The sequence below is a fragment of the Rhipicephalus microplus genome, chromosome X, assembly GCF_043290135.1.
Source record: "Rhipicephalus microplus isolate Deutch F79 chromosome X, USDA_Rmic, whole genome shotgun sequence".
NCBI classification, from domain to species: Eukaryota; Metazoa; Arthropoda; class Arachnida; order Ixodida; family Ixodidae; genus Rhipicephalus; species Rhipicephalus microplus.
This window is the reverse complement of record NC_134710.1, coordinates 37,477,281-37,504,696: the sequence shown is the minus strand read 5'-3', so window position 1 is coordinate 37,504,696 and position 27,416 is coordinate 37,477,281. Positions and strand designations below refer to the sequence as shown.

At 43.9% G+C, this 27,416-nt stretch overlaps 1 protein-coding gene and 1 non-coding gene across 4 annotated transcripts in view; one reads left to right on the top strand and one right to left on the bottom strand.

The window, feature by feature from the left end:
- Scsalpha1 (Succinyl-coenzyme A synthetase alpha subunit 1) overlaps window positions 1-27,416 on the bottom strand; it is a 48,280-nt gene that overhangs the window by 6,612 nt on the left and 14,252 nt on the right. For all 3 annotated transcript variants that reach the window (XR_012886627.1, XM_037426811.2, XM_037426810.2), the window contains exons 6-7: window positions 15,077-15,150; window positions 9,705-9,893 (exon numbers count right to left, since the gene is read on the bottom strand). Coding sequence is in view for 2 of the 3 variants with exons in the window: in XM_037426811.2 (XP_037282708.1) it covers window positions 9,705-9,893; window positions 15,077-15,150 (263 nt within the window). In the remaining variant the exon portion in view is untranslated. The remainder of the gene's footprint in view (window positions 1-9,704; window positions 9,894-15,076; window positions 15,151-27,416) is intronic.
- TRNAT-UGU (transfer RNA threonine (anticodon UGU)) lies at window positions 2,039-2,111 on the top strand. The gene has a single exon. It is a non-coding gene; the product is annotated as a tRNA-Thr (tRNA).

The window sequence follows — 27,416 nt, the reverse complement described above, 5'->3', positions numbered from 1 at the left end:
CTGGGAACCGCTGGATTATAGTCTCTGTAGACCACCTCACTCGGTATGCTGAAACCGCAGTGATCTCTGCCGCAACAGCCGATCACGTTTGTGACTTTCTGCTACGCTACATCATCCTCCGGGCATGGGCCCCCTCGTGCCATCATCAGCGACTGTGGCCGGCAGTTTGTAGCCGACGTCGTGGAAGAGTTAATTCGCCGGTCTGCTTCCCAGTTTCGTCACGCCACTTCATACCATCCACAGACCGACGGTTTGACTGAGCACGTCAACAGGACGCTCATTAACATGCTCGCTATGCACGTTGATTCGAAGCATAAAAACTGGGACGAACTTTTACCGTTTATGACCTACGCCTACAACACTGCACTACAAGAGACCATCGGCTTTAGCCCGTTTTACCTTCTCTACATCCGTGAGCCACGTACTACTCTAAACACAATTCTCCCGTTTTCAGAGCAAGAAAACACATCCCTTGCAGAGACACTTGTCGCACAGAGGAGGCACGGCGCATCGCGCATCTCCGGACTTTCGCAGCCCGAGACCATTCAAAAGCTCGCTACGATAAGCGACATCGACATGTGTCATACAGCGAAGGTGATATGGTGTGGCTGTGGAATCCATACTGCAAGAGTGGCTTGTATCAAAAGTTTCTGGCCTGCTATACAGGTCCCTTCGCCGTTTTGTCGCGCCTTAGCGACGTTACGTACGTGATATCACGCCTCACATCTTCTGACCATCGGTTTAGGAAAACTGACGTCGTACATATCGCCCGGTTGAAACCATACCTCGCGCGACACTGACTAACTCGCCCAGTAGACATCGTGTGCAACGGGGGAAATGATACGAGACTTTCGTTAAAGTGGGGTAGGAGTAAAACAAGTGAATGTGTTCTGTGCCAGGCCTGACTTCTGCAACCATCCATCATCCCACCTGTACAATAAACATCTCTCACCCCTAACAATGTGTTTCATTAACTAACTTTTCAAGAAACAAAGATAGATAAAAAATTTCAATGAAAGAGTTGTAGATCTGTTTGCAAAACGGTTGATTAGACAGTTTTGAACTTTATATTTGTTAGGTATCAGTGTTTTTCTGCTAATTACAAATGCCTGTGAAATAGAAAAAACACCACGTGATAAACCCGCTCCTGCGCCAGTGCCCACAATGATTCTAGTGCTCCCTAACGTTCTGCATATGAACGACCATAGCTTTTGCCCCATTGTGCTGTCTCAGCAGGGTCGCAAGGATGATGATGGCTTTATGATAAACACGTTTTGCTATCGGCCACAAAAACGATAACTTCTGTGACTGTTTATTGCTGTCATGAACAGGTGCGAGGGATGCGTGTCGTTCGTGCGCGAAATGTTAGGGAGCACTAGAATCATCGTGCACACTGATGCACGAGCGAGTTTGTCACATGGTATTTTTTTTTCCTCTGCGGGCATTTGTAATTAGCAGAATAACACTAATACTTTAAAGTTCAAAACTATCTATTTGGACGTTTTGCAAACCGATCTACAACTTTCTCATTGAAATTTTTTATCCATCTCCGTTCCTTCAAAAGTTTGTTAATTAAACAGATCTAATTAAACAATATTTGAGAACACAAAAAATAGAACACAAAAAAAGGTCGTAGGTTCGATTCCTGCTCACAGCTGGTTATTTTTTCACCCACTTTTCTTTCTTCTTATTCACACTCCATTGGTTCTAATAACTTTCCCTATACATTCCTTGGCATTACTGTCTGTTAGATCTCATTAATATTGTGTCAAAACACGGAAAAATGAGCCCTTAGGCATACACTTCTTTCCCTTATTCATTAACGAGGGTCTCGTACTGGCAGACTTGGTGTCATTAGGTTGTATACGAGGGACTATTGATCAGCTGCCCGCTCGTAATGAGTTCACGTGCTACGGGACGCCACACATGCGCATAAAAGAGTGTTTCACACTCGTCGCTTGGCTTATAGATGGCGCTGACTGACACTCCTACTTCTAAATTCACATATAAACCCAAAAAAGTGAATGGAGGGAAGGCCGCTGTGATAGCTCAGTGGTTAGAGCATCGAATGTGTTATTCGAAGGTCGTAGGTTCGATTCCTGCTCACGGCTGGTTATTTTTTCACCCACTTTTCTTTCTTCTTATTTACATTCCATTGGTTCTAATAACTTTCCCTATACATTCCTTGGCATTACTGTCTGTTAGATTTCATTAATATTGTGTCAAAACACGGAAAAACGAGCCCTTAGGTATACACTTCTTTCCCTTATTTCTTTTTGGACAAGTATGTGCTTAGTATGCGAGAAAAAGGTTCACTTCTCTTCTGCTCCCCTCCTTTTCACGAAGTGTATTTTGTGCCACAGACAAGTGTACTTCCGCAACAAAAAGTGAGGTTTCGCGCCAGTGTGGATTTCCCCTGAACAGGTGTGTTCATGGCTTAGCATCCTTTACTGCAGTAAAACAACTTGAACAAAGCATTACAAGCAAACTAAAACTAATGGGTAATTCCCGTAATATCAAACAAAGCAGGGCCGGTCGACATCCTAAATTTATTTTAAAATTTTATATATTGTTGCCTGACGAGTGAAAAAAAAAAAGCTTTACGATTATTTCTGCCAGAAAATTTTTTTTTCAAAGCACAGTAAGTCAATAATGACGAATAGATGGAGTGCCACGCTTACCTGCTCTGCTGTTTTTTCTAAAATTTGGCTATTAATTACACACAATATATTAAAGTTACGAACCTCAAATTCGTTTGGCAAAATATATGTGTATTAGAGCTTATGTTCAGTTATTTATCGCTTCTCTGGGTTGTGCATTACTTTTATAAAAACTCAGCTAATTTTAATAAAGTTCAGCTAATTTCGTCCTTTGTCAGAGATACCTGTGGTTCTTCATGTGCATGATCTGTCAGTAAAAAACTGAGGGCATGGCAGTATACTGAGGCCACGGTGCTTTTGAACCTAGCCCAATAGTCCTTCCTTGAAATGGTCATATCGCCCCCAAAAAAGAAAGGGACTGTCTCATGGCTGGTGTTGCACATTTTCCTCCTTAATTTGATATTTTCAAGTGCCTATTCATAAATAAATACTTGTGTTTTAGTTCCATAACTTAGCCACCCTGTCTGCTGTTGAGTTCTTCAGCAGTCCTGAATATTGTTTGTGAACACTGCACGGGTCAACTGGCCAACTAAAATTTGAAATATACCTCATTGAAGCTTTTCCGACATTGCAGGCTGAAGCGAAAAATCGATGCCTGCTGCAAAGAGTGTGACAAGCTGCTTTGTTGACATCTCAAAAACAGCCTAATTGGCTGAGCAAAACTTCAAGGATTTTAAGCTGCACATGTCGCTATTCTGTCTTGGAGGCCATACACAATGATTATTTGCGTGCAGAACAGGTGGTACCATCATTGCATAGTTCTTGTTTAGCAAATTTCTGTAAAAAATTGATCTTGTACCCATTTGAACATTTGCTGCGCGTTGCTATTGCTTTATGTGGCTCTACGACTCATGACAGCCTCACTTGCCGTGCGCATCGTGTCATGCAAGTTTTTATTGTTAGTGAGGGTGTACCTTAACACAATTATGCGCAATAGTAAAGCTATTTTAAGGTATTTAAGAAGCTGGCTTAGCAACACGAAGGATTTCACACACATATGTAGACAAAAGAATACGGTGGCCTTTTTTTTACAGTACTGTCACATTAGCAGAACAAACCAAAAAATCGCACAACACATCCTGCAATAGTGCACAGTTCCCCCTAAATGCAGCTCCCAAAGCAGACCAATCAGAAGGGAGCACGCAACTAGCTTCAAATACTTACAAGGTCCAACATTTTCATTTTCCAAGATTCTCTAAAGAAAGAAGTAAAGGGTCTTCTTAATTGCAGTAGTGCAAGTATTTGAGCCCTGAATTTGAAATATCGATTAGCTTGTTTCAACGTTTGAATATACCATTCTTGAAATTAAATACGTGCTTTGTGTCGCAAGCTATTTATACACTTTCATAGGTAAACCTGAACCATTATACACACTGGACTACATATCAATGTTGGAACGTTTCAGTACTACTATAGCAAAGTTTACATTTTGAAATAGTGTGGCTCATAAAAAGAAAAACAGAAATACCGTATTTACTCGCATAATCGGCGCACTCGCATAATAGGCGCACCCCTAGTTTGGTCACGGAAAATTCGATTTTTTTTAATTCCGCGCATAATAGGCGCACCCCGAACTTGGCCGTGATCAGAAACGATTCTAACCCCCAGTGGTAAAGTTGGAACGCGGTCCCCGTACCCTGAAGAAAAAAAGAAGGCAAATCGACGAGCAAATAAAAAAAATTCGAAGTGCAATGACCTAACCAACGTGTTTGTCGAAATAAAACTTGAAAAAAAAAAAAAAAAAAACGCGTCCATGAGCGAAAAAAAAAAAAGGCTGTTCCATCAATTACTGATACCCCCCAAATCGCCGCGCTTTTTGGAGGTCACGTGTACAACGCCGGGGGCTCGATCGCCATCACCACCATCAGAGAAAAAGAAAGAAACGCCATTTTGCAAGCGGTGTACGTATGTTGTGGTCGTGTATTGAACTTTGGTACCACCATGGGGAAGTACGCGAGCTACACGGCTGGGTTTAAACTGAAGGCAGTGCAGTACGCGCTGGAGCACAGCAACCGGGCTGCAAGCAGGCATTTCGGCGTTGGAGAAACCAGTATTCGGTACTGGAGGGACCAAAAAGAAAAACTTAAGGCGACGAAGACACGACGGGCTTTCCGCGGTGCCAAGACCGGCAGGTATCCGAACGTCGAAGAGCAACTGGTCCGGCATATACGGGAGCTACGACAAGACGGCTGTGCTGTGTCGTTGGATATTGTGCAGACTGAGGCGCACAGAATAGCCCGAGTGCAGGGCATCGAAGCAAAAGAGTTCAAAGCCAGCTCCGGATGGACAACTCGTTTCATGCGGCGCCATGGCCTCGCACTGCGAAGGCAGACCACCTTGTGCCAGCGCTTGCCCGCAGCATATGAGGACAAAGTGGTGGACTTCCACAGTTTTGTTATAAAGCTCCGACAGCAGAAAGACTTCATTTTGTCCCAGATCGGCAACGCTGATCAGACCCCCCTTTGCTTTGATATGCCGTGGAACACGACAGTGGAGGAGAAAGGTGCACGGAGCGTCATCCTCAGAACGTCTGGCGCTGATAAACAACGATGCACCGTAATGCTGGTGGTGACAGCGGATGGGCGTAAGCTACCGCCTTACGTTATTTTTAAACGTAAGACGCTCCCAAAGGCAAAATTCCCTCAAGGCATCTACGTCAGAGTCCAGGAAAAAGGCTGGATGAGCGCGGAACTCATGGTGAATTGGGTGAAAACAGTCTGGGGTCGGCGGCCGGGTGGTCTGTTGTTGCCGTCCATGCTTGTCCTGGACAGTTTTCGTGGGCACCTAGTAGACCGCGTACGAGATGAGCTAAAGGAGCTGCGCACAGACCTGGCAGTGATTCCGGGCGGCCTCACATCGATACTGCAGCCTTTGGACGTGTCCTTGAATAAACCTTTCAAGGACAATGTTCGAAGGCTGTACACCACCTGGATGGCTGGAGGACAACATCAGCTGACTCCAGGTGGTAAGATTAAGAGGCCGCCTGTGGAAATGCTGTGCGCTTGGATCGTGGAAGCGTGGCAGGCGATCTCCGACGAAGTCGTCGGGAAAAGCTTCAAGAAGACAGGTATCTCGAACGCACTGGATGCGAGTGAGGATGACATGTTGTGGGGTGCGGATGATTCGGACACCGAAAACGAATCCCCGCTCGGCGAGGATGAATGTGTGATCTCAGACTCTGACTCCGAATAGGGAAAAGGAGGAACAGCTACGACTTTTGTGTAAATAAATTTTACGTGTGTGTGTGCAGTTGACGGCTCTCGCTTGTTCATTAAAAGATACGTAGGTATGTTTGTTTTATGCTGAATTAATTGGTAAACGATAAAGTCGTCTTTTACTTGACAAGTGTGCAGATTTCAAGCGTGAGAACCGAGTTGAAAAAATTTTCGAAAATTTTACCCCGCGTAATTGGCGCACCCCTAACTTCGAGCCAGATTTTCTGAAAAAAAAAAAAAAAGTGCGCCTATTATGCGAGTAAATACGGTACATCCTGTGGCACATGGCACTAAATCACCGCTGTTGCGTATGGCATGAGAAGGCAGAGTTTGGGTATGGTGCATTGCACATTATCTAGTTGCTGCTAAAAAAATATACTATATTGTTGTAAACGAAGGAATTTAAAGGCGTACATTAAAAATGTAGAAATTTCAGATCTAAATGCATAGACAAAGCTAAAGCATCAGAATTTCGCATTGGCTTCCATGTGCATGATATTCTTAGTCATTCTGAGTGGCATGAGCACAGAGCCACTGCTCATGTTTTTCTGGAAAACCAGAGATAAGCAAAACCACAAAAGTACATCATCGAGTATGCTTTTTACAAGCAAATAAATTTGTGAGCACACAGTCACTGCACATGCTATTCGAGAAAAACAGAGTCGAGCACTGCCATGAAAATGCATTGATGACGTGCCTTCTGCAAGTAAGCACAAGACACGCTAAATCCTTCACAGTATATTCCACAGTGTTCTCATTTTTAAACACCTGCTTATTACAATGTGCCATAATTACTGTCTGTCATCTAATAGCAAAAAAGAGAGAGAAGTGCTCACAATAAATAACAGACAATCTTTGCATCTTTATGTATATATACTGAGGCCTGACCAAATACATGTGTTGATCACAATTCATGTTATAATTATTTGGCTGACGATATTGTCGACAAATAGAAGTAGTTAAATAAATATGTGTGTTTGGCTTTGGTTGGTCCAACCGCGTCTGCTGTGTCCGCTCACTCTAAGAGCGGGGTGCTGCTCTCGCCATGTCGAGACCCCACAATGTTTAGTAAGAGTTCTGTGATATCGGATCGAAAAGTTGGCTGCCAGCTGTACTTCGTATAACATTACAATTTGTTGCTCTATCGCATTCATTGCATTGCATTGCGTTCGATGCACCATCGTGTTTTGACGATTGATTGATATGTGACGTTTAACATCCCAAAACCACTATATGATCATGGGAGATGCCGAAGAGGAGGGCTGGGGAAATTCGGTCCCCCTGGGGTTCTTTAATGTGCACCTTCAAATTTGAGCCCACGGACCTACAGAATTTTCACCTCCATTAAAAATGCAGCCGCTGCAGCAGGGATTCGATCTTGCAACCTGCAGGTCAGCAGCCGGGGTACCTTAGCCACTAGACCACTACGGCGAGGTGCGCCGTCGTGTTGTTGCCCGAGCTAATCGCGAAGGCCACGGTCCCGCGAACACACGCTTCCGTTCGTGGTGCAACACAAACGGAAGCATGTGACGAGTAGACCTCCAAAGATTCGCCGTTGTCACCGTGGTCTCGCAGTTTTGATTAGCACCCTGTCATCTCCTCGGTAGTGACAAAAAGAAAAAAATGCAAAGCTAAACGTCCTTGGAGGCTACACCACGCGCGTAATCCCTGCACGCGTGCACGTCAAAAACGAAGAGCGAACAACATAGATACCATGAAAAACTATTTGGTAAAGCACCCTCCATATGCAGCACGACCCCACATATGTGACGGTAATTAAAGGAGTGGCACTGCAAAAGCAAAAGTAGTCCTTTTTTTTTTGTTTGGGTGAAGGGGAGGGTGGGCACAACCGTGCATGCGCCCGCGGCGGCAAGAGTGGCGGCTCGTGGGGCACAGGCTTGCCTGCCCACCTCACGCACAACCACGTGCAATAACAAGCGTTCGCTCTCGCCTGGGAGTCGCCGGGGCCACGAGCGCGCCACCTCTACTTCGCACTTCGTCGGAGGCGGGGCAACCGCGGGAGATACTCGTGCCGAAAACAACTAAATCCAGGGCAAAAATCCTAGATTGTCCGTGGCGAAAATTCATTATATCAAGGTTGTCGTGCAGTTACTATGTTACATAGAGGTCACAAATACATGCGTTTTTGTGGAGTAATGGCGAAGAATAAAAAAACTTCGTTACATCAAGAAATTCGTTATTGATGATATTTGGGGTTAAATGTCTCAAAAAATTCGTTAAAAGCAGGTTTAACTGTGTGCAACAGCGGCAGAGCCTACGCATCTCTACCTTATTCACGCACCAGGTTTCATTGTCCTAAAAACTCTCAAAAAAATTCGTGGTACAAGAAGTGGGTGATTAGGAAACCATTTCTCAAAGCTCCCATGATTCATGCCCCTGTAACATCGACAAACTTCATTAACCTCCATCTATGTCAAACTTTGTTAGAAAGTTCGGCGGCAAAGGAGTTGTGGCAGCGTCACATGGCAATAAAAGCCATAACAGTTGCCACGAAGAGCTCAGTCGGCACCGTTTGATTTTCGCAGAAGTATCTTAATTTCACTTCTAGTGGCCCTTTTGTGAATCTTCGTTCAGCAGTTTTCACAATGAAACATTAAGTAAGTCTGAAGAGAAAAAAAGCATTAAAATTGTTTTTCAAATGAAAATGCATACGCTGAATGTAGCTATGCTGACAGCCACACTGGTCACTTCGGGCCAAATGCTATGCTTGTTTGTAAAGAAGATGCTCCGTGCTCGAAGGTGACTGGTAGTTTTGTAGCCCGTATACAAGAGTTCTCGAGTTCCGTCGTTTTGTGAGCACATATTTTCTACCAGGCTTGTAGCCGAGAGAGGTACAACTCCCCCCCCCCCCCCCCCAAATTTTAGACGAAGCGGGGCGTTTTGCAAGAATGAATAATGAAAATAGGGGTTTTTCAAGGCCTTCAACAAGTCCCCCCCCCCCCCCCCCCCACCTTCCCTTGAAAAAATTGCTGGGTATGAGCCTGTTTTGTTGTCTGCAAATTGTGCTGTGACAACTGCACTTGCAGATGAAATATTTTTAAATGGAAGCACGCGAGGCATAGTTAGGGTGGCTAGCACAATGAAAGACAAGAGCACTGGCGCGAAGAGTAGATAAGAAAGGGAAAGAATACAACTACGCATTTGTAGCACGAAGCCACAAGGAAATCATGGACCAGGACGAATTTTTTCGGTAACTAAGAGGCTTTTCTTTCTGAGAAATCCATTGGATTTCCTTGTGGCTTCATGCTACAAATAGGTGGTTGCCTTCTTTCCTTTTCTTAACCCTTCAACCACCTTGCAAGTTTCCACAGAACTAATTTGCAATACTTGTGGCTATGTGTTTCGAGTTGTCGATGAATTCCTGATTAGTTCAATTGGCAGAGCGACTGCTCCGGAAAGGGGTTTGTCCCAGGTTCGTACCCCGGACCAGGATGAATTTTTCGGCAATTAAGAGGCTGTTCTGAGAAGTCCCTACAGATTTCCTTGTGGCTACCAATTGGGAGAGAAACACAGAAAGATCTTTTCCAGTTGGCAATGTCCCCCATCTTCACACTGAGCTAGATGACATTTTCCACTACTTGTGTTGAGCAAGCATGTTAAGCACCAAAAGTTTCATTTCAAGAGGAGTTTTTTTTTACTGCGAAATCTGTTACGAGAACACGACAAGGGTGCCGTAGTTGTTTATCCCCGCTAGTGTCCTTTCCTTCACTCTTCTATGCCAGTTATAGTCAAGCCCTCGACATTTACTTCACTTAGCCTCTCGCTCCTACCTTTAAACCTGTCTCCCGTATAAGAACAACATGCATACCTGCAGCATGGCAGCTCCCATCTGGGCAGGTGATTTGGTAACAGTAACGCCGGCTGCCTTGAGGGCTTCTATTTTTTCCTTCGCACCTCCTTTGCCACCAGCTATGATGGCACCTGCATGCCCCATTCGCCGACCAGGTGGTGCTGTCAATCCCGCAATGAAGGACACCACAGGCTTGGCACTCGCGCCCTGCACGCATATGCCACAACCATTTACAAAATGTTACTGCATTTATACAACACCTTAACAAGCATATGAGCTCTGCTGTTTCAACAAAAGCAGTATGTTTCACCAGGCTTCACCTCAAAGCACTGCATTTCACCTCACAAAACGTTTCTTTGACACCAGCTAAAGATACAATGTACACTTTCCTTTGAGAGACTGACATGACGGTAGCAAGCTTACTGATATAACATGCCATGTGATGCCTCCCCAAATGGCCAGATTTGGAAATGAGGACACAAGCTACTCACAACTACACACTGCAATCGGCTTGCTCCAGAGCAGCTGTCAAACGAGTGCCACAAGGCCCCAACTTGAAGCTGCAGTGTACTCCACTACAAAAGCAACCACCAATGTTTGAAAAATGGGTTGTTCTTAGAGCTATTTAAAGGGAGATGCGAGTAGAAAAACTAAAGTTTTTTCCAAAGCTTTCACAAGTTTGTTTGGTTTTCACAAGACAGCTTTCACAACTAAAGAACAGGAGGTTGAAACAGAACTCAAAGTAGGTTAAACCTTGCTTTTAAAGAGCACAAGGTGGCTACTAAAAACTAAAAAAAGCTCATTGTCTAGAGTCCCCTGTATATTGTCACCTGGCTGCTAGCCACTGCATTTTGCATGAGGAGTTCACAAGTCACATGCTCAAAATAAAAATGATTGCCAAGCTCTCATGAAGGAAAAATTAATTTTGAAAAACATACCTTTGCCGCATAGATGAGCTATGACCTATAGTACTATTAAGATAAGTTCTTCTTAGGATCCAAGTTTTGGGCAACTTTTCAAGATTACAGTGGACTGACTCTCAGTAAACAGAAATCTGATAAACGGAACTTCAGCTTAAATAGAACAATTGCCTCTGATATGATCGGTTTCATTCCAGCATACTGCACCCCAGTTCATCTCTTAATAAATGGAACTCCTGTTCAACAGACCACATTTTCCCGGTCGTTTCAGGTTCTGTTTAATGAGAGTACACTGTATACATAATGTTTTTGGCACTTCTGATAGCAAGATCAGGATCAAATTTTGCCCAAATATTGCTTAACATGTGAAGGGTGCAAGTAGCTCCTTCAAAACTTTGTATCATTTGCATAATTATTGCAATGCTGAAGCAAGCAATCCGTATGGTTCTCACATTACAAATTTTCTTGTCCATTGAAACGTTTTATACACACTTTCTTGATAGTTATTTGCATTTTACAGTTATGGAGTAGCAATATGAGCCTTTGATGATTGAGAACCATAAAAGTTTAATGGCATAAAAAGTTTGTCCAAAACAAACTATTTTACATATTGCCGTGACACAAAATGAAAAGTGTGCAGCTGACTATGAAACTATAATTACATATTTGAAATCAGCATAAAAACCTATATACATAGAGCAAACAATTTTGTAGCCCTAGCCTACAGAGTCACGAAACGTCGTTTTCCAATCACATCTCCCCTTAAAGGGACACTAAAGACAAATAACAATTTATGTCAGAGTGAAAGCTAAATGTATGACAACATCTAAAACGACATTATCAACAGTGCCCTATTTACCGAGAAATTAAGGTCAATGCACAAGAACACAAGAGCCACAGTAGGACATTTTGAAAATGATCCTGATGGCATCAGATGGACTACAACTAATCACTAGTAATCAATCTAACTGCCCTAATAAAGAGCCTTCGGGGCATCAAGAGAAGCAATAAAATGCTGCTTGTTCGTTTCTGTTTGATTCATGGAAAAAAATAACCGCCGGACATTACTACGGGGAGTGGCGTGAGTGGTTCAGAAATTCAATTTTCACGTTGTTACATGAGACAAGTGGTACCATCTAGCGGGGTGCAGTTGAAACAAAAGCGTGTGCAATCTCGAAGCCTATGGCAGGGAATTGATCAATGGTCGTTGTTGCTGCTGTGGCTCCCGCTGCTTTCAGTCTGCTGCTACTAGCGCAGTAAAGCCAAGCAACGTTGCACACGGCAACAGTGACGTGAGTCGGTCTAGTCGGTCCGCTTCTTGAGGCAGGTAATTTGAAATGCGCTAACCTGATGCGGAGCACTAAAACGTAATTTTATTTTAAAATAGGCTCTTCCTCGGCGCAAATGTAACACTACGATGTTTTTGGACCGCCATTTCAACAATCAACGACAGCTTAATAGTTGACTTTAGTGTACCTTTAGCTTAATAGTGTACCTTTAAGTTATATACCATCATTTCACAGAGAAAAAAAGATACTATGGTGGTGTTCACTGTGTCTTGACTATGAACCTTCTAGACAGTTTTTTCTTGCATGCACAAGAGTGGTTACATGAAGTGAACTCCAAGTTCACTTTAGCCTATAGTACAGTTTCAATTTTTTCTTGTGGGCCGACAGTGGTCACCAATAGTCACAAAAGACAGAATCAAGATACAGTGGAACCCGTTTATAATGAACTCGAAAGTGCCGCGATAAATGGTCATTATATCAGTAGTTCGTTGTATATAGAGCCACCCATAAAAATGGCCACATAGTGGCCAAACCATTTTTATTTGTCTTTTTATTAAGAAGTGCGAACAACCCATCTGCTGACAAGTTGGGCCTTTTCGCGTGTTAAACGACGCCCGTTCATAATCAACTCACGCCGTTCCACTGGATCGCGGTACTGCCACGACGAACCAGTCATTCCTGGCTAGTTGTGTGCAGTATGTCATTTACTCTAGCTACTCTCACCGTCGCATACCAGTTTGCTTGCAGTTCAATGTATGCGCACATTTATGCTTTCTTCGCGCATGGTTCACTCAGGATCGGGCTATGGTGCGGCTGGTAGCCTGTTCGTTTATTGCGAGCAACGTGTGCAAACAGCCTCGCAGGACGCTGCGGCGGCGAACTTGTGAATGACACCATGACGCGCTCGTACCCCCGTCACTCCGCCCAGCAGTTATCTGAAGATGACTGAGATAAGCTCACCAGCAGAGAGTCAACATGGCATGTTCATCGCCTTGACCACCTCACTGTCGCTCTTTTTTATGCTTATCTGTTAAGGCACCGCTGCAACAGTGCGGAAGTCGTTATAACTAATCGATCAGCCTTTGCTTTTACCAAAAGGTGGAAAACCTTTAACGGCACATAGTGGGTCAGAAAGTTCAGAATCACAGTGAACTTTCACGCAACAAAAGTTATCGCTTCTCGCATTTATGGCTCCTTGCACTTGAAGGCATTGTTGGTTTATTGTCAGTGGTCGTGTGAAAGTTTGCCGTGCGAAAGCTGACCATAATTCTCCATGCTGCCTATTTTTTCTTTTCTTTTTTTCCCCGCTAACTTTCATTCTACCTGTGAAGAAACGTCTCGAAACTGAGCGACCTCGCTCGCGATGTCCGAAATCTGCGTGCGATGCTTGCCGCATTCTGTGATATCTTCGTCGCCAGTAGACTTCAGTGGTGCACATGCGAGCGCGTGCTATCACATACTTCAGAATGCCTGTTTTCTTTTTTTTTCTTTCGCTTCGTATGCGCTATATTTTTGCTGCGACTGTGTCTGAAGAGTTCATTTTAAAAGCAGGAGGCTTTGAAAAATGTTCGCTTATGTGGACTCAATTTCAAAGGGTAGCATAGGAAAATCATAAGTGCACTGAAATATGGTCGTTATAACAAATAGATCGTCATATTTGGGATCGTTGTAAGTGAGTTGGACTGTAATTTATTTTATCGATCATTACTGAGAGTGAAGAACAAATCCTAAAAAATACCCCCCCCCCCCTTTTTTTTTCTTTTCTTTCTGGCTGCACAGCTGAGAGCCAGTTGGAACAGGAAAAAAAAAAAAAAAGATCACTTGAACTTCTAGCTTCTCAGATAGAAAGCCTCTCCTATGGGAGTGAATGCCATGGGGTACTGTCATTTTTCGACAGCCAAGATCTTCCGTACAATTTGTACACCTGAACGACTAGTAAATTTGATTAGTGCTTGAAATATGTTTTAAGATGGCCAGGATTTGTACAATTTGTGGGCTCCTCCTGTTACTAAAATTCGATTTATGTCTCACATATGAGTTCATTGTACTCCATAGCCGTTTTACATTCTCCAGTGCCTTTGTGTGCATACAATGAAATACTAGAACGTAGCATATAAATTTTTGCCATTTCACAACATACTATAACCCTAATTAAGGGAAGATATGGGTCCCAAAATGTGATTATTTCTGAGTCAATATGATACATACTTCACTCTTGACCAGCGTGTAACGCTGATTTCAAATCTGTGATTAGTTTTTTAATAGCTGCACTAATTAAAAAAATATTTAGGTTAAAAAAATAATAAGTGCCTGCTTCTTACAAGCCTGTTTGGCAATTTCAGTGTACTGAAACTAATACTCAAGTCCATGGCCTCTACGCCCAGGCAATTCTGCTCGGGGTGATGCTATTTCTATTCATTTCTGAGCACTGCGTGGGTAAGGAAAGAGATGAACAGTCACAGTTGATTATTGTTTCTTATTCACTCTTATTAAGTATTCACTCTTTTTCCCCAGGCATGAACAAATTTAACAAAACTACAAAGCCAACCTGCTTGACAACAGGTGGCTCTGTGCAATCATTGATGAGGTTCTAACATTGACGCACAAGAAATTTTCATTCACTGTGATGGTGTTGGCAAAAGTTGGCAATGGCGGCCAAAACCACGTCGCCATTCTTCTTTCAACAAGAACTACACATTAGCGTCTGCATATGTGGGGATGCATGGTCGGGACTCGAAGCCCTTGATAAGGGATGTTTGGCTCCAGCCCACACCACCTTTGTCTCGAAGAAATGGCTGGTAAAAAACTTTCACACATCTACACAATTTCAACTTGGGGCCTTCTAGCTATTCAGACGTAAATGTGTTGGACTAGTATGTACGGAGCATCACTGTAAAGGAGATTCAACAGCCAAGTAACTGAAAGATTCAACTGACGACCTTCATTGCGGAATCAATCATCAACATCACCGATAATCATCTCATGCAAGTGTACAATCACTTTCAAAACTAATTAAAATTATTGCTGTTGAGATAACTGAACTAGAAACAGTGATGGAAATAGTTTCTGAACATTGTTGAAAATATGTTTTTCAACTCAGGCATGTTTACTGGAACTGAATTCAGCACTGTGTTCTCAAATATCTTTCAGATCTGGTGAATAATAAATCATGATTACTTACCGAATTGTGTTTTTCAAGATATTCTGCAGCACTTTCCTCAGCATTCCCACCAATCTCTCCTATGAGTATAATACCTATAATTCAAAAGAACAGTGATAAAAAAAATTAAGATAAATATGATAGCAAACAGCCTTTTGTAACCTGTTTAAAACGAACTCGAATGTGCCATGATAAGTGGTAGTTATATAAGCAGTTTGTTGTATATAGACTCGCCCATAGAAACATTCACTTAGCGACTAAACCATTTTTTTTTTTCTCTTGTACATTTATTCAAAAGTGCTAACAACCCCTCTACTCTATTGACAAGTTAGGCCTTTTAGCGTGTTAAACAACGCCCGTTTGCCCACGAGTGAATTAAACAACGTTCGCAATGAACTAGCACCGTTTGACTGAAGCATAGTACCACCATATTGAACCAATCATCCCTAGCTAGTTGCGTGCAGCGCGTCGCTTACCCAGCTCTCACCGTCGCATGCCAGGTGGCCAATGCATGCATGAGTCTGTGCGCTCTTCGTGCATGCTTCCCTCAGGATTGTGCTCGGGCGCGATGAGTAGCCTTTTCGTTTAACACAACGAAGACGAATTCTGTAAGCAATGCGCGCAAGCGGTCTCACACGACGTGGCGGCGGCGAATGTGCGAACGTCGGCATGGCGCTCTTGTCACTCCGCCAAGCAGATATCTGCCGACGACTGTGGTCAGGTTGGCGCGATGCGTTAATATGGCCATCTCATTGCCACCAGTCACCTCGCCAATGCTGTTTCCTGATGCTTATCCAAGTCATTATCACTAATCACCCAGTCTCTGCAGTGCCCAGTTACCCAAAAATGGAAAACCTTTCGCGGCACATTGTGGTGTCGGTGGGCTGAACATCATAGTGAACTCATTTATCATTCGTTTCACTTTACACCATTTATTTCACTTTACAATAAATGTTTTCCTCTTAGGGCTTTGAAAAAGCCAAAGCGTGCTCGCAAACCTTGGATGACTTCTGAGATACTAAAAATGATGAATTGATTGATATGTGGGGTTTAACGTCCCAAAACCACTATATGATTATGAGAGACGCCGTAGTGGAGGGCTCCGGAAATTTAGACCACCTGGGGTTCTTTAACGTGCACCCAAATCTGAGCACACGGGCCTACAACATTTCCGCCTTCATCGAAAATGCAGCCGCCGCAGCCGGGATTCGATCCCGCGACCTGCTAGTCAGCAGCCGAGTACCTTAGCCACTAGACCACCGCGGTGTGGTTACTAAAAATGATGAAGGAAAAAGATAAATTATTTAACGTATTTCTAGTTACCCCAAATTCACATGATTTGAAGACGTTTAAAATATACAGAAATTCAGTTACTAAAGTCCAACGGCAAGCAAAACGAAATTATTATCATTATATGTTTGAAGGCGTCTCTGACAGCAAAGAAATCTGGAATAAGTTAAACTCCATCATATCTCGAGGTAGAGCTACAAATTGTTTATAACTTGTAATTGACAATGAGGTTATTAAAGCCAAAGAGTTAGCAGATCAATTTAATGAATACTTCACATCTATAACTAAAAGCTCGCACCAAACAAGTGCTTTTGAGTACTTACCAGCACCACTCAAGGAATCAATATTTTTTTGTCCGACAGATGAAGATGAGGTAATACGAGTGTTTAAAAGCTTTAAGATGTCTAAGAGTGAGGATTTAAATGGCCTAAAAATGGAAGCGATAAAACATGTTATTGACCTACTTAGTCCATGTTTGACACACATTTACAACGTTTCCTTAAAAAGCGGCATTTTCCCACAAATAATGAAGGATGCTAAGGTGACGATCCACAAAGGTGGAGACAAAAACACTAACAAATTACAGACCGATTTCAATTCTCCCGCTTTTTTCCAAAGGACTTAAAAAAATTATTCATACTAGACTGTTGAATTTTTTCGATAAACATTCCATTAAAACTCAATCACAATTTGGTTTTAGATCAAGCTACTCAACCGAAAGAGCCCTATTGTTTCAAAAGAAATTGATTCTCAAAAATATTGAGGCCAAAAAGTTCACACTTGGCATATTTTTAGATATGTCGAAAGCATTCGACAAAATAAACCACAAGACATTATTAGGAAAACTGCAGTGTTATGGAATTCGGGGTGTAGCCTTAAATCTGATCGAAAGCTACCTAACAGGCAGACACCAGTGTGTATCTATAAACAGGGATATTTAGTCTGTGCAAACTGTTAAAGATGTGTTCCCCAAGGCAGCATATTGGGTCCCCTTTTGTTCATTATATTTATAAACGATATTGTACATGTTGACCCTTTAGCCCAATACGTAATTTATGCAGACGATACGAGCTTATTTTTTTGATTGATTGATATGTGGGGTTTAACGTCCCAAAACCACTATATGATTATGAGAGACGCCGTAGTGGAGGGCTCCGGAAATTTAGACCACCTGGGGTTCTTTAACGTGCACCCAAATCTCAGAACACGGGCCTACAACATTTCCGCCTCCATCGGAAATGCAGCCGCCGCAGCCGGGATTCGAACCCGCGCCCTGCGGGTCAGCAGCCGAGTACCATAGCCACTAGACCACCGCGGCGGGGCCTTATTTTTTTTTTTTTCAGGTACGAATGTTAGTCATCTAGTAAATACTGCTAACTCAACGTTACAATAGATATACAGCTGGACCCTTCAAAATTCTTTACTTAAAAATTGTCTCAAAACAAAAGCTGTTCTTTTTCATGCCAAATCTCAATGAAACTACTGAATCCTACAATCTCATGTTGAATAGCAGCATAATCGAATTCTTTTCCACCGCGAAGTCTTTGGGTGTTGCTTTCCATGAACACATGAAGAGGGATTATCACACGGAATTTTTATACAATAAGCTTTGCAAAGTCTTGGCTGTCTTGAGAAAATGTCAGGGTTTATTGCCAGTTCCCCAAAAACTTCTGATATTTAATGCACTCTTTACATCACATCTGAGTTGCTGCAATCTAATTTGGGGTAATGGAACAAAGCAATCTATTAGTAATCTTATTATCTTATAAAAAAAGGTGCTAAGATCTGTTGCTAACCTCCCTTTTAATGCCCATACTTCACAATTATTTGCTAAATACAATATAATCAAAATAAACCTGCTCTACGAATATTGTTTAGCAGTCTCTTTTAGATCTGATACCATAAAAGGTCGTGGCTATATACATAGTTTAGCTAACTTGCAATTAAATCCTTCTTTTTTTTTATCCTCACTTTCTTTCTGCCGGTGAAGAAACACCTGGAAAGTGACTGACCTTGCTCACAGCGTCCAAAACCTGCATGCAGTAGTCGACGTGGTGTATATCTTTACCGCAAGTAAACCGGAGCGGGGCACGCGCGAGCGCGCGCATATCACATGCTTTAAAGTGTGTGTTTCAACATTTTTTATAGTATATAGCCCTGTTTCTTCAACTATGCAGCACTGGAATTCAATTTCAGTTAACAGTATGCTAGTCGATATGCAAGCAGCATGTTGCATTGTACCAGGAATGACTAATTATTGCACATATGCTGTCTCTCGAATGAAAATGCAATTGCTTAATGTAACCAACAAAAAATATTATAATTATTTCACACTACTTACCTAATAGTCAAACATTAATATATAATGCAATTCGCAATGCAATCATCATCATCATCATCAGCCTGACTACGTCCACTGCAGGACAAAGGCCTCTCCCATGTTCCGCCAGTTAACCCGGTCCTGTGCTTGCTGCTTCCAATTTATACCCGCAAACTTCTTAATCTCATCTGCCCACCTAACCTTCTGTCTCCCCCTAACCCGCTTCCCTTCTCTGGGAATCCAGTCAGTTACCCTTAATGACCAGCGGTTATCCTGTCTACGCACTACATGCCCTGCCCATGTCCATTTCTTCTTCTTGATTTCAGCTATGATATCCTTAACCCCCGTTTGTTCCCTAATCCACTCTGCTCTCTTCTTGTCTCTTAAGGTTACACCTACCATTTTTCTTTCCATTGCTCGCTGCGTCGTCCTCAATTTAAGCTGAACCCTCTTTGTAAGTCTCCAGGTTTCTGCTCCGTAGCTAAGTACCGGCAAGATACAGCTGTTATATACCTTCCTCTTGAGGGATAGTGGCAATCTACCTGTCATAATTTGAGAGTGCTTGCCGAATGTGCTCCACCCCATTCTTATTCTTCTAGTTACTTCAATCTCGCAATGCAATAGAATATTGTAAATTCCCAGTAAGTACCATTGAAAGTCATGTACACTCAAACCTCAATCTAATGATTGATTTGTGGAGTTTAACGTCCCAAAACCACCATATGATTATGAGAGACGCCGTGGAGTGGAGTGGAGGGCTCCGGAGACCACCTGGGGTTCTTTAACGTGCACCCAAATCTGAGTACACGGGCCTACATTTCTGCCTCCATCGGAAAATCCCATTTTAACAAAGTTGCATCTTACATGAAAGCAAGTTTGTTGTAATAAAAAATTCGTTATAAAGGAATATTCCTAACACTATATCTACTGCAAGACAATTTTTTTTTCATTTACTTCACTATAATCGATATTTTGTTATATCTGGCTTCATTATATTGAGGTTTGGGTGTACTTTTTTATTTAACCAAATAACTGTCTGTATCACTTTTGATTTAATGAAATCCTTGCACTTTGCATACATGCTCTTCTTTTCAGTGCTTGCATTAGTAAACATCGGCCAACAGAAAATCAACATCACTTTTTTTGTAACATCAAGTTTGCTGTGCTTCTCAACTTGTAGTGTCCTGTTGTTATTGTAGTAGTAGTAGTAGTAGTAGTAGTAGTAGTAGTAGTAGTAGTAGTAGTAGTAGTAGTAGTAGTAGTAGTAGAATAAGAAGTAGTAGTAGTAGTAGTAATAATAATAATAGCAAAAAAGGATGGAATTTCGATTGCAGATTGCTACTATTTGTTGGTCAAGCTTGCACAGAACGAAGTCAGTGCTCACATATAATCATTTAGCTTGGCAACACCGCAGCGCACAAGCTCACACACTATCCCTGCAATAGAACTGTCAAGCATCATGCTATACACACAACAGTTAAAGATACTGCTGCTACTGTGTGGCATAGACACTGCAGCTACAAGAAGGTGCCATGACAAGCCCCCTCAGTGGCTATTAAATACTCTGACTGTGGGCTATGATTGCCTCTGTTGGTGACATACCTGAATGTGTCTAGTGACATGAGGCACTCTGAATTCCACATGAAACGTAGCAGAAGTAGTGAAAACACAATAAAAAGAAGAAAAAAAAATGTCCGGGGTCACTATGTACACAGGTGCACTCTAGAGCAGATTCTTGCCACCTTCCCATCTACCCTGTGCCGTTTACAATGCTCTAAAGCAAGGGTCGGCAAGCTGCGGCCCGCGAGGCAGAGTTATGTGGCCCTCGGCATGACGTCCAACCACCCTCCCCTTCCTGTATAACTTTCCATCCGAAGGCCTTGATAGCAATTTTAAACTAAAAGGGATTTCAACTTGTAACCTATGTTTCATTTGAGTCTTGTTATATATGTGCTGAAAATAAACATGAATTTTAATCTAGCTTTAAACATCTTTGTCAATACATTCAATTTTTTTGTTTTTCATCTGCAAAGCCCGCCCTCTCCCCTTTTCATTTGCCATGCATCCAGCTGCTATGATATCTCTACGCATCTTGGCCCTCTGCCTCAAAAGGTTGCTGCTTCTGCTCTAAAGGATGCAAAAGAAGACTAAAGCTATGTAAATGTGTAATAACTGCCTTTGACTAGGCTTACACTTGAAGGATTTGAAAAGCTTCTGCAGCAGGAGATTCGTGAAGCATTTCAATAGTGAAGTAATTATAGTAGAACTCCTTTATAAGACACCGATATAAGATACAAATTGTTATAAAATACATCAGTGTGCCTACAGTAAAATACGGGTTCATTAAAAAATCCATACAAGTAACCTGCTTATAATAGACATCTCATATAAAAGGCAAGAATTGATGCCTGAAGCATGTCTTTTGCAAAGAATTTTAATTGTACAGTTGAAATTCGCAATAATGAAATCTGCAGGGAAAGCACATAACTTCGCTCTTGCGGGAATTTCTTTGGCGTGAGAATGTAGCAGAAAAGACATAGAATTTACAAAAAGACACATTTTATTTCCAAAAGTCAGTAAGTTTAATTTGGCGGGTTTTACCATGCAGCAATTTCATGCCTCTCGACTCACACTGTAAGAAATAGTCCATCGCCACGTCGTCATCTTGCTCGCCGAAAAACGAGCGAATTGTGTCGAAGGCATTCAACACATCCTGCGGACTTGTTTTCTCTGGCTGCTCTGGTCGTTGCTCATCAGGATCGGCCGCCACGCACACGCTTCTGACGATGGCTTCATCAGTCACCTCTTTCTGCACGACGACGCCTTCGTCCGCGCAAACGAACTCATGGACGCTGAGGCCATCGAGAATCTCGTTTGCCACGGCACAAAGTTCGCCCTATGCACTGGTCAGTGACGGTGGCACTGCGCTGTTACCAACACCGTCATCAAGTGCGCCTACAGGCGAACCTTCTTCCAGTTCTGCTGGATCAGTGCATAATGTCTACGGAGTGACAAGGCCGGCGTGTGTGAAGCAATTCGTTATCCCGGCTGGACTCGTCGCAATCCATGCGGCGGCGATCATCTCTAGCGCCATGAACAAGTCCATGTCAGTGGGGTGCTTCATATGTACATTCAGTAGCAAACGCTGAATCAGCCTCTCTCTGTAAGCGCACTGCACGCTGCGAATAACTCCCTGATCGAGAGGCTGCAGCACTGAAGTGCAGTTTGGTGGGAAAAAAAACACCAGGCACACGTTTCCGAGCTGCACGTCAACGTGATGGGCGCTACAGTTGTTGAGAAGAAGGCAGACCGACCTGTTTGCCTTCCGCATGTCGGCATCGAAGTACTGGAGCCAGCTGCTAAAAATAGCCCACATCATCTACGACTTGAAGTACGTGGTGTAGCTTATTGGCAGCCTGCAACTCCCCTTGAAACAGCGAGGCTTCTTGCTCCTGCCAATAACGAGCAGTGGCCGTTTATCTGTGCCATCCATGTTGGCGCACAATCGTCACGCTCCGCTTGCTGTGCTTGCCACCGCGGCACTTCTGGCCTTTAAAGTCCAAGGTCTTGGATGGCAGCATTTCATAAAACAGTGCAGTTTCATCGGCATTATATCTGTCCGAGGGCTTGTACTGGCTGAGCAGTTCTTTGTTGCTCAGCACAACGACGTTTTCACCGAGCTGACGGCTGCTGCCTCCCCGGAGATGACTTTGGCCGTGATGTCATGGCGAGCTTTGAAACAGCTCAGCCAGCCGGGACTCGCCTTAAAGTTGTCGTGGCTGAGCACACAAGCGAAGCTCAGCACCTTCTGTTACGGGATCCTGCCAGATAAAAGCACCTTGTTGGCACGCTGTTTGTACACAAAATAGTGCAAACACTGCCTTGCCCACGTCCGGGAACGCTGCAGCCGTCACGGTTTTGTTTCTTGCACTCGTACCGTTTTCAAGTGCACCAAGAATGGAGGCCTTGTTCATGAGAATTGTGGACAACGAGATGGCAGCAACGCCGAATTCTTTGGCAATGTGCATTTGTTTTCTGCCCTTTTCCACCTTGCTGATGATTGCAGCCTTATCTTCCAGCGTGATGAACTTCCGCTTTTTCGTTGGGGGCAGCATTTTCGCAGGCAGCGAAATCGGATGAAGCAATCGCAACACATGATTCACATTGCACCAAGCGACCAAGCAAACTCTCCACAAATGGCTCCACACACGCGAGCATGTGTGTGCAAAGCCGACAAAGCCAAGCAAAGAGCCAAGCCAACGAACTACACTTCATGAGGATTGTGGCTTTGGCTACGTACCTAGTCCGCGATAACGAGCAGGTGTTTCGGCAATCCATCATCATCATTATTGTCGCCAGCTTTACATTTTTTGCTAAATAATGATGGTGGCTGCTTCTCAAGTGCGCTTAGCGATAGTTTTGCACAATTTAAGTGTAGAATGAATGCATTTCAACACTTTTCGAATGTAAATGCTGCGAGAGTAGATTATTTGCACACTCGTGTTTCAGAAATTTCGTTAATGAGAGACTGCGGTATGAATATTTTTCGTAGTCGCGAGTTACAGAATGCATTGACTCCTATGGGCATTCGCCGGTGCTCCGAAAATATTTCATTGCGGTGAGAATTTCGTTCCCTTGGGATTTCGTTATCGTGGGTTCCGACTGTATTTACTCGCATAAATTGTGCACCCCTACTACTTTTCCAGCTTTACAAAACAAAAATCTACCTGCATATTTTATGCTCTCTGACCCGCCGGCTTGCGCACGAAAAGACGAATGGGAGCGCTCCTCGCCGATCAGGCGAACGCAATCAAACGGACTGCGAGTGCGAAGCCCCTTTTTCTGAGAACTTCTCCCAAACTAAGGTCCCTAGAACACCGTACCCGCCAGAATTGCTCAAGTGCCTCCTCCCTGCCTTTATCTCTACGATTTCTACCATGAGACATACGCTCGCATCACGGCACGGACAACTTTCTGCATGAATGAATGAATGAGTGATTCTTAAGAAGAGGAAAAAGGCACCTAGTCTCTGTCTGCCTCATGACTGACACGGCGCAGTGCCTTGTAGGGGAAGGGGGATAAAAGGAATAGTGGAAAGATATAAATAAGTAGGACAGGCAAGCGACAAAAAAAGGAGATTGGAAAGATGTAATCCCGTCGAAGAAGCTCAAGGTGGGGCACCACACAGCGAGCTGCATGGCGTTACAAGATTGCGGAGGGCGAACCAGTCGGCGAGCGCTACGCTGGCGTCTGAGATCGCGGGCAGCACAACCGTTCAGCTTCAAATCCTCCGAGCAACTTCTCTTTCTGCTTACGAGGCATGCGTGTGCCTGTCGCGCCAACTGTTCTTCTCGTTCTCTGCGTCCACGCTGCAATGCACACTTGGTTGATTTCCGAATTATGTGTATCGCCATCCATCCGTAGTGGTTTTACTGTTCTTTTGCGATGGCATACAATAAATATATTGCGAGTACGACAATCGAAGGACTCTTCATTCTCTTTATATACCATCATCACCTGTTCATCTTCGTCATCTGTAAATATCATCACCAGTGTGATTTAGCTCGAGCCTGGCTGAATGAACCGGTTCCTCATAAGTGGTGGAGGTGCTGGGTACCCACTTGTTGCCACAGCCTCTTCCTTGTCCTGCCTTGCCTTTTGAAGTCGGCGGAATCGACTTGTATGGCCCTCTTCCTATATTATCGAATGGGAATCATTGGATTGTCACAGCCGTCGACCACCTTACTACCCGCTACGCACAAACAGCTTCTATACAATCTGGGACTGCCACTGAGGTCGTCTATTTCTTCCTTCGCCGCATCTTTTTGCCCCATGGAGTCTCGCGCGTTCTCCTGAACGAATGTGACAAAGTCTTTCTCTCTTCTATTGTCGACCAAGTTTTGCGTGCCTCGAACATTGTTTATAGGACCACTTCTAGTTACCACCCGCAGACCAATGGATTGACTGAACACTTTCATGGGACTCTCTCGCACATGATCGCGATGTACATTCACCCCAACCACACGAACTGGGCTGCAATCCTACCCTTCGTGACATTCACTTACAATAAGGCTGCTCAACGCACTACCGGCTTTTCTCCATTTTTTCGCGTCCATAGTCGCTCACTGAGTTTCGCTCTGCACGTCTCTTTCCTTTTGGCCCCTGCACCCTCGACAGCTCCTTTCTCTGAAGAATTTTAATCTCGTCTCGCACACTGCCGTCACGTGGCCCTAAAGTCCCTGGATATTTATAGAAAAGTACCACCATACTTTTAACCGAGCCGTCGCGCCGCGCATACTCCTCTCCCGCCTCTCGGGCCGCGACAATATCGCGCATCTTATCAGCGTGACATAGCATTCTTGATAGGAAAGTGGCACGAGCCGGGTTATAGGGCCGGCGCCCGCACAGTGTCTGTTTGGGAGAGGATATAGACTAGGTTTGGACACTTTGGAGAGGAGGATTAGACACTTTGAAGAGGACATGGAGGAGAGTGTCGCTACTTTCTCTATATTAAGGGGCTTTACCTGGCCCGTGTTAACACCGGCCTATTTCAAGACACTCAAAAGTTTCGCAACGACTCGTCTCGCCGTGTTGCGATTTTTTACCCTGGTGACGAAATTCTTCTATGGAATCCACATCGCATCCCTGGCTTATGTGAAAAATTCATCAGTCGCTTTATTAGGCCATACATGGTGGTCGAACAGACATCTCCTGTCAATTACCACGTTTCTCCTCTTAGCACTAATCCTGATCATCGTTGCTGAGGGACAGAGATAGTGCATGCATCTCGTGTAAAGCCTAATACAGTCGAAACCCGCAATAACGAAATCGCCGGGGAAACCGAAAAATTTAGTTTTCGCGAGAATTTCGTTGCCACGAGTATGAGACATGAAATCAGTGATACGGCCAGCAGAACGAAAATTTATTGCCAGAAGTCGGTCAACTTACTTTGCCGACCCTTGCCATGCAACAACTTCAAAGCTCTCCCTTCGCACTAGAAAAAGTGATCCATTGCTACGTTGTCGTCATGTGTGCCGAAGAAGGAGCGAAGGGTGTCCAGCGCATCCAAAACAACTCGCGGGTTGTTTTGGATGCGCTAGCGCGTCGTTCCTGCCCGCAGTCTCGCTGTCAGCGGAGTTAGGGCTAAAGCCAACTCCGATGACGTGCTGCGCTCATAGTAATCTGATCGTGCATCCAGTGCGGCCACTAGTAGTAATCCAACTGTGCCGCCGCTTACAGTTTCGTTGCTTGCGACGAAGCATGTCGCCACGAGTGCGCTAGCGCGTCGTTCCTGCCCGCAGTCTCGCTTTCGGCGGAGTGAGGCCTAAATACGACTCCGCTGACGGGCCACGTTCGTAGTAACCTGATTGCGCATCCGCCTACTGCTCCTAACTAAAACGTAATTATATCTTAAGTGATCATCGAGCCGTGAACACGCCACGAAGTAGCAATTTTTGGGAACCATGTCCTCGCGACGCACAAGCAGCAGGCGACTATCTCCTGGAGCGAGCATCAGGCCAATGGCGAGGCGCGCAGAGGCAACATGGCGGCCACAGCCAATCAAGAGCCTCAAAACGACCTAACATTTGTTTTTTGTGCGCTTGTTTTTGAAGGGAGGAGCCAGCTGAGGCGGGAAAGTTGAACACGGAGAAATGCTCTTTCCGATGAGCCCAAGAAGCCGGCTCCCGACCCCGCCATCGCGAAGCCATAATTTTTTTTGAAAATCGCTGTTTTCTCGCGATTTCCAGAAAAAGCTACGCTACCTAGGTGGATGAAATGAATTTTCCGAAGCACTTCTGCGCGGTTTTCAGTGTAAATATTTTGGAATCAGATAGAAAAAGTGTTCCAGAAACTGAAAACTTGATTTTACAAAATCGATTTTACAATCGATTTTTTTGCCATTTTTCGCAATCCCAAAGCCGCGTCCCCCCTTAAGTAAACAAACATGACGGTACCCACGCTAGCACGGCAAAAGCAGACGTTTACAAATTTTGAGTGCGCATAACACACATACGAGCATGTTTTCGACAGTTAACCTTTGGCGGGAGGGTAAAATAAGGCCCGCACCTTCTAGAAAATTCGTTAATGCAGGATCGCTGCCCAAAAACATTTCGTTGCCGCGAGATACATAATACATGGGCTTCTATGAACGTTCGCCGGGGATCCGGAAATATTTCGTTGCCGCAGGGATTTCGTACTTGCGGGGTTTCGTTATTGCGGTTTTCGACTGTACGCGACGCATTTTATAGTACTCTCAGGCGACCAGGCAGCCGCTTCCACCACGCGAAGGAATTAATGTGAGCGTGACAAGCGAAGGACTCTTCATTCTCTTTACATATCATTATCACCTGTACATTTTCGTCATCTGTAAATATCACCACGTGAAATTCAACGTGTGAGATTGGTACGGGAGAAAGCAGAGTGCATGCTTGCTCATACAAGTTCTCTGCTGTTGAAGAAGGCCTTTTTAATTATATGCGAACACTTAGGCTCTTCAGTATCCCTGTGCTGTGCGACCTGGTTTCTCCCAGCATTGTCGAGAAGAGCTTCAAGAAAATGGGGAATTTGAAAGCGCTCGACAAAACCGAGGACGATGCGCTTTGGGAAGGCGGTGACAGCGACCGCGGCGATGATTCTCAATAGGAACTCTCGATCAGTGATTCCGACTAGACCGCACATGACCCGATCTGACTGGTTAAAGAATGCGCTAATTATTTTTAATTATCAAGTACACTTTGTTTGTGCTTTAAT